General features: G+C 44.0%; 1 protein-coding gene across 1 annotated transcript in view; it reads right to left on the bottom strand.

The window, feature by feature from the left end:
- Positions 1-6,706: 6,706 nt before the first annotated feature.
- The window catches only part of LOC121436316 (killer cell lectin-like receptor subfamily B member 1B allele C), a 13,980-nt gene continuing 12,937 nt past the window's right edge, over positions 6,707-7,749 (bottom strand). The window contains exon 5 of the mRNA XM_041636159.1: positions 6,707-6,830. Coding sequence (XP_041492093.1) covers positions 6,707-6,830 — 124 coding nt within the window. The remainder of the gene's footprint in view (positions 6,831-7,749) is intronic.

The following is a 7,749-nucleotide window of genomic DNA, read 5'->3' as shown; positions in this document are numbered from 1 at the left end:
GAGTTGAGATTGAGAAAAAGGTTGAGTTTAAAACTACATCTAAGATTTTGCCCTCCTCCTCCGAGGGCGGTACCAGTGGCGTCATTGCAATTCCTCCTCAAGTAGCAATTTATCAAGCCTGGCTCCCGCCGGCTCTGGTGGCGCAGGCCGGTGAAGGAGGCAGAGGCAGATGGATCTGGAGTTCGAGGCCAGCCTGGACTACACATTTTTTTTCCGCCAAGAAAATAACCACAGTACGTGATACACTAAAGTACCCACACCCACGAAGCCTCTCCGCACTCTCCTCTCACCCTGATTGCGCTCGGCTACCGGCACCCAGCCTTTTCCAGCTCCAGCAGACGCGCAGGCGCCCTAGCCACAGCGCTGCTCACAAGCCCTTTTGCCCAGGGCTCACTGTGTGGGGTCACAGGGCACATCCAGCCAGAGATCCTCAGCCCGCTGGGCCTATGATACACAGCTTTGCCCTCTCCTGTGTGCCCTATTCACTTCGCTTTATGACCTCTTTTTATCTTCTTTGTGCCCAGTGCATTTTCTCCCTCCGGTCCCCAGCTCTGGCTGTTGACCCCACAGCCTCTCCCTATGCCCCTCTTCTCCTCCTACACCTCTCCTTTGATAATAACGACCGTCGATAGCTCACGCATACCCTCAAGTCATCAGGACACGCGCGTTCTCATCATCTTTCATCTACGAAGTTTCTTGTGCTGAGCTGTTCCTCACCGGCCCTTAGGGATTTCTCAATTCCCAGACCCCTGTAGCAGCCACAGGGTCCACATGCAGGGGTCAGGACTTGGTGTCATGGCTGCCCCTGTGCCCTGTGTCAAGGCTGACCTTTGGGGAGGAGCCCTGGGTTGTCTCCTAGTGTTCAGGCCTCCTTCTGACTTTGTTTATGTCTCTGGCGTGCAGCCATCAGGGCCCCAGCGTCCTCTGCGCTTCTGCTGCCAGAGGGTAGGGATGAGGTGGACAGTGATTCGTGTGTCTCTGGAATCTCCAGGTCTTCCCTGGTGTGGATGGCGGGTGGGAGGCCCTTGCTGCTGAAGAATGCCGGTCCTGCCTATGCACTCACCGCCCAACTGCTGACTTAGATGAACCTAGCACACAGGATACACCATGAAAGACCTGATTAACAGTGCTCCCAAACAGCAGGAAGCATTTTGGACAAAACCACACCCATATTTTCAAATATTGTTTGTAGGTGCTTCTTTACATTTAGGTGTGGGGATATGCTATGGAGATTTGCATTGGTATGGATCTTGGTTTATTGATAAAAAATACAAGGTCAATCTTGTTATACGTATATTTCTACTCTTGATTAAGGCATTGTGATTTTGCAGTCCATTTAAAAAATGTGATTTGTAATTAAGAAATACAGGTTAATATATAATCACCTATTGTAGTCAAGATTTTCTAGATGTACAGAGATGTATTTCAGATAGGTAGCCATTCTTCTAACCTTTCAAAGACTACAGAATATGGGATTTAAAATGTTTTAATGACCTATGATTTTCATGACAATGATACACATCTGCTCCTGGCAGCACAAGCTACTTCAAGAGGAAGATGGGCATCGAAGACGCTCCTTATGGAGTTTGCTGGCCATTTGGGCAAGAAACTGCTCTTTCCTGGACTGCATAACTGGACATGCAGGACCCACAGAGAAATGACTGCTGAACTTGCCTAAAGGTGAGATGATCCTTCAGGGTTCCTGCTTCATGAGAGAGTCTGCCGAGCATTCTGCACAACACAGAAGAAAGTGACTGACAAACTGCTAATATAGGTGGAACAGTCTTTGAAATTTCCTGCTTCATGGAAAAGTCTGCTGGATACTGAGGGCCCGTAGGCTGAAAAAGGATGGCCCAATGGTGCAGTAGAACTTTGGGTGACTGTCCAGATAACGAGATGTCTCTGTCAATTCTTGCATTTTGGAAGTTGCTTACAATTCACTTCATATTTACTTGGGTAATATTATATCCTTCTAGAGTCTTTGATAGAGTTGAAGAATAGGTAGAGATTGGTATAGTTTTCCTTGGTTATGATTAAAAAGTAGTTCGAATATTTATATCTGTAATTCTTGCTTGAAACCTGTTTTGTTATATGTAATTTTATTACGTTAAAGTTAAAACTTTCCTTTTTGTTTAAACAGAAAAGAGGAAATGGTGTGATAGGTCCTTCTGTCTATGTGTTGCTCTTATTGGTTAATCAATAAAAAAAACTGCCTTGGCCTGTTGCTAGGACTGAACTTACGTAGGTGGAAAAACTGGACTGAATGCTGGGAGGAAGAAGAGTCAGAGAGACGCCATGGAGCCAACAGAGTCAGCCATACCTACTCTTTCCCGGTAAGCCACTGCCATGTGGCAATATGCTTATTAATAGAAATGGGTTTAATTAATGTAAGAGTCAGCCAATAAGAAGCTAGAACTAATGGGCCAAACAGTGATTTAATTAATACGGTTTCTGTGTGATTATTTTGGGGCTAAACTAGCTGAGTGGCCAGGACAAACAAACAGACCCTCCACTAATAGAAGGTTGTGAGCTACTTCCATAGTTAAACATTCTGTTGTTAGAACAAAACAAGTCAAATACACATCCTAGACCAAAACATTCTGTAGACAAACCACTCCCTGTGTGGAATCCAATGTTATCTCTTGAAAGAAACTGGAATTGTAGTTGGATCCTAGACTTTTGTTAGGGGCAGAAACATATGTACTTCTCTATTCCTGAAGCACAAGGTCTGGCTATTAGCCACACTGTGGACAATAACCTTGAGAGAGTAGAACTCTCTGACCTGAATCTAGGTGTGACCTTGTTTGAGGTAGAAACACAATAACCTTGAAGGAACAGAGCTAAGTTCCAACTCTCTGACCTTTGGTCAAGGTGAAAATAGACATTTTTGGGCCTCCACACTGGGAAACAAGATTTCACTGGGATGTACTTGTGGGAAGCAGCGGGTGTTATAACTGCTTGAGTGGGTAAGAGCTTAAGAAATGAGTTCCTTTAGACCAAGATGTTCTCTAAATTTGTTTTTATGTATCTAGAAATATTCTGTGATGTTCACGCATCTTAGAACCAACCAGACAGCTGAACTCAGGGCTGAAGGAGCAAGCAAATAAAGCTGTTCTGTAGATGGACGCTTCTGTCCCACTGGTCCCACAGCCATTCAGTCTCAAAGAAACACTCAGAGTCTTATATCGATTACAAACTGTTTGGTCTATTATTCAGGTTTCTTACTAACTAGTTCTTAATTAAATTAGCCCATAATCCTTGTTTATCCACGTGGCTTGGTACATTTTCGCAGGGAGTTGTTCTCATTTACTTCCTCTGAATCGGGTTAGTGACTATGTCTCTCTGCCTTCCTCTTCCTAGAATTATCTTAGTCTTATTGCCTTGCCTATATTTCCTGTCTGGCTAATGGCCAGTCAGCTTTTTGTTAAACCAATACAAGTGAAAATTTTTAGAGTGTACAAGAGTATTATCCCACACCACTGTTCTGATTATCTGTTGTATTCAAAAGTACTATCTATTGCTGATCAAATCCCTCCAAAGCGTTCTAGATTGAAACATCAATCGTTTTATGACTGTATTTCAGCACAGGGGCTGCTAAGTTTCCACCAGGTGGTAAAAGTGAAATTTCTCCCCATGTCCTACACATTCAAAGTTGCAGTTGCGCATTATGGACACAAGATGGCAACAGACTCCCCTTTGAATTTATGAGCTAACACGCCTAAAAGTAAAAACTTCATAAGACAATGTCTTCCATTGCTGGATCAAGGAAAAGAAATGTGCAAAGATGCCTTAGAAGGCAGGGTCCCTGACAGGATTCATAAAACAGTAACAAGACACATACTGGCATTCTGGGGCCAGGGGTAGGGGCCCTGCCTTTAATCCCAGCACTAGAACCGCAGAGGCAGGAGGATCTGAAAGCCATCTTTGAACTAATAACTACTAACAAATTAAATCCCCTTATCTCTTCCTTTTCCATCTCCCATACTTGAAAATTAAAAGTAAACCATTTTACAGTTTTTCTTTTATTAGGACATAGGCACAGAAAAGGATTGTATAACGGTAAAGTGGATGTGTCTCGAATTTTTGAGGACTCCCTTGCTGTTGTGCAGAACGGCCAGGACAGCTTTCATCCCCACCAGTGCAGGCACTTGATCTTTTCTCCGTATCCTCATGAGCACTCATCTCTGTTTTGTTTTATAATTGACAGGAGGCAGGCTTGGAATTGCATCCTCTGGATGTGACTTAGTGGTGCAGATAGTTTATGTGGACAAACACTGACTCAGATCTGACAGGGCTCAGTGACCGCCTGTGACATCTGAATTAGACCTGAGGTTTCACAAACCATTCCTGTTGGAATTTCACCTCCATAGCTGGAGTTCAGAGATGATCTCAGTAGGATCTGATCCAATAATAAACTAGGGCTGCAGCAGGAGTGATGGATACAGATAATCTATTTGGGGTCATGGGAAAACATTCCATTCAATGTGTCCTGAGGGTCACTTGATTTCATATGTAATATCTGTGTGAGGGGGATGACTCAGGAGCCATCAGGAAGGACTCAGCTGTCATAAACAGTGCCAAAAAGTTGTCGCCAATACCATGCCAAGTTGTTACCAGTACCAGGTGAACATGCAAATGATAATTTATGGGACTATTTCCTTCAGATTTGTGCTCTGATGGTGTCATTGCGTTACTGAAAAGACGAATGTACCACCGTGCTGTCCCAACATGACTTTGTGCCTGCCTGGTCACTTCAACAGCCACATTCACGGTGTTGATGCCTCCGGGGCTGTCCACTTGACTATGATTTGGATATATTGTGTCTGGAAGATATAGACTAGCCTTGTAAACAATGAAGATGTTACTAGGCAACTCTAAATTCCTCACCACTTATATACCCCTCCCCAACACTGATGTAATTATAGTTTTGTCTTTTTAATTGCTGTACTCCTGAGCTCAGGTACCAAGAAACATCCCAGAGGTGTGAGTCCATTCATGCATGGCTATTAATTAATAAAGGTTCTAACCGTTTAATTAGTTTTTCTTTTTTTTTAAGGTTTACTTATTATGTATAAGGTTCTACCTGCATGTATGCATGCAGGCCATAAGAGGGTGTCAGATCTCATTATGTGGTTGCTGGGAATTGAAGCTCTAACCTCTGAGCCATCTCTCCTGCACCACGTTTGTGCTTGTCAGTAACTATCTCATGTGGACCATGTCATCACCAGGTATCTTAGTCAGGTTTTTGTTGCTATGATAAACACCATGACCAAAAGCAAGTTGGGAAGGAAAGGGTTCGTTTCAGTTTATAGTTTACAGTAAGCCTTGGAAGGAAAGCCAGGCAAAGAACTCAGGGCAGGAACCAGGAGGCAGGAATTGAAGTAGAAGCCAAGGATGCAGGCTGCTTACTAACTTGTTCCTCCAGGCTTATTCGGTTTGCCTTCTTATACTATGCAGGGTCACCTTCTCAGGGAGCCTACATCATCACCTACAGTGGGGGTCCTGTCATATCAATCATTAATCAAGAAAATGCCAGGCAGGCTAGCTTACACTCCAGTTTTATGGAGGTGCTTTCTTAACTGAATTTCACTCCGCCTGGCTTGTGTCAGGTTGGTAAAAGTTTAACTAACTCAATGGGTAAAGATTTATTTTTCCATTTTGTCTTTCCACAGACAGAAGTCAGCTAAGACACAGTTTAAGCTCAAGTTTATTTAGCAAAGCATAGGAACTCAAAACAATAACAAACTCCAGAACAATATCAAAGCGGCGAGACCGGAGGTGGCTGGCAGCCCACTGGGCTCTATGTGGTGGAGGTTTTTAAAGTTCCTCAAGCTCCACTCTCTCTTATACCAATATCAAGTTCCTCCCTTTGGGAGCCAGCTTCATTTATCTTACTCTGCTGAAATTGTTCCAGGGCCAAGATGTCTGCACACTTTTCCCTTCCCTGCTCATCAACACAATTGTTGATGACATCTATGGTCATTGGGAAAGTCCCCTGGTGCCTTAGTTTCTTACATGGCAGGAGGAGCCCAGCTGCAGCTTCAAAGGTCTCTGTCCACAAAGGAGCATTGCAACATCAGGAGACACAGCAACCAAGACACAGCCATCGTCCCTTTGATTGCCTCTCTGGTAAGGAAGAAGCTCATCTCTGCCAGTTCTGGAGCTGTGAAACCCAACGCGAAGATGCCAGCATTGGCCCAGGGTCTGCTGGTGCATCATGTCCTGGTGGGGATATTACATGACCAGCGCTCTGTTTATCTAGGCTTTTGTAGGTGCCATTGAAACCACTGTGAGGCCTTTCCCCAAGTCCCTTAACTATGGCTTCTGGGGTCAGGCAAGAGCAAAGGCTTTCATCAGTGTGTGCTGGCTTTGCGTGAGGGAGGGGATGGAGAGAAGAGGACTCTGCAAACAGTTTTCTGCAGGCGATCTCAGGAACAGAGACCAGTGAAGGTCACGCAGACTCCAGGGTTAGAATCCAGTGCCCCTCAGCCTACCTGGGCTTCTTTCCGTAGAGCACCTCTCTTAGAATGGCAAATCAGCATCTTGTCCCCTTTACAGAATAAAGAAATCGGATGGGGCATCGGGAAGAATCACAGCGATTTTCTGTACACTGGGTTGGCCGGCAGCCTAGACAGAGTGAGTGCAGAGGTCTGTATGGTAAAGTAATCAAGACGGGAATCGCAGGCAGAAGTCATTACACCTGGTTTCAGAGACGTTTTATTTTCTTTTGGCAGATCCACATGTTGTCTGAATCACAGTCCTCAGAAACCACTTTGTCCTTTGAGACGGCGACACAGCTGTTTATTTTAGTTTCACCAGTAATTTTCAATCTGAGGAGGAAGAGAACAGCCACTCTTAGTGTTGAGGATTTTCCATAATTATCTTGAGTTGGCCATGTTTTCCTCTGGACTTGTAAGGACTGTAGACTACATAGTTCTTAGTTTTAGTAAACCTAGAGTAACAACATTAAAGATAAAGGTTTGTGGGAACAAATCTCCAGCATAATTTTCAACTTTACTTACTACTGGAGAAGAATTCTTGCATAAATAAATAAATAAATAAATAGCATTCGTCTGATATAACAAAGGAGAAGGTTTGGAAACACAATTGAATCTTATTCTACTGCAAACATCTCATGCAAGGAAAACAGTTGCTGAGTTCAATTTGCTGAGCTTCGATCTCCTAAATATATAGGCTATAACCAGCCAGTGCTTGGGGAAGGAGCTCATGTATACATGAACATGTGACAACAGAGAAACACAGCGGTGCTTAGTGGCTCTACAGACTCTCAGCATCCACAGAGGGAAGAGGCTAAGGCTGTGTGACGGCAGTGGTCCCTTTATCCCTGGGAGTATTTAATTTAGTACTTATACATGGCTTCTGTGGCTCCCATGGTACACTGCAGGTGTGAACAAAACAAGAATTCAAACACAGTGCAGGTAAAATTAGAGTTAACTGTAGGGACGAGATGAGTTCAAAATGCACTGACTTATGGTAAACAAAAGGGTGTGTGTGACAGTGGGCGGGACTTCCTCCTAGATGCTCTCTTTCCTTTGGTCATTTCTTCATGGAGCCCTTTGGGTCTGAGAGAGAAATTGCTCTCACCCACCTGCCTGGATGCAGTCAAACAATAGACTCCCTCCACTGTAAAGGTTCCTTTGTCTTATTTCTTCCAGGCTTCAGGGTTTTATTCAGTTTTAAAGATGATTTCCTTAGGACTAATCTTTTCAAAATGCCTTTGAGGCTTCG

Source organism: Microtus oregoni, unplaced genomic scaffold, assembly GCF_018167655.1.
Source record: "Microtus oregoni isolate MIOR12 unplaced genomic scaffold, Mior012 000002F_ref0000024, whole genome shotgun sequence".
Taxonomy (NCBI): domain Eukaryota; kingdom Metazoa; phylum Chordata; class Mammalia; order Rodentia; family Cricetidae; genus Microtus; species Microtus oregoni.
This window is presented reverse-complemented; position numbering and strand designations above follow the sequence as displayed.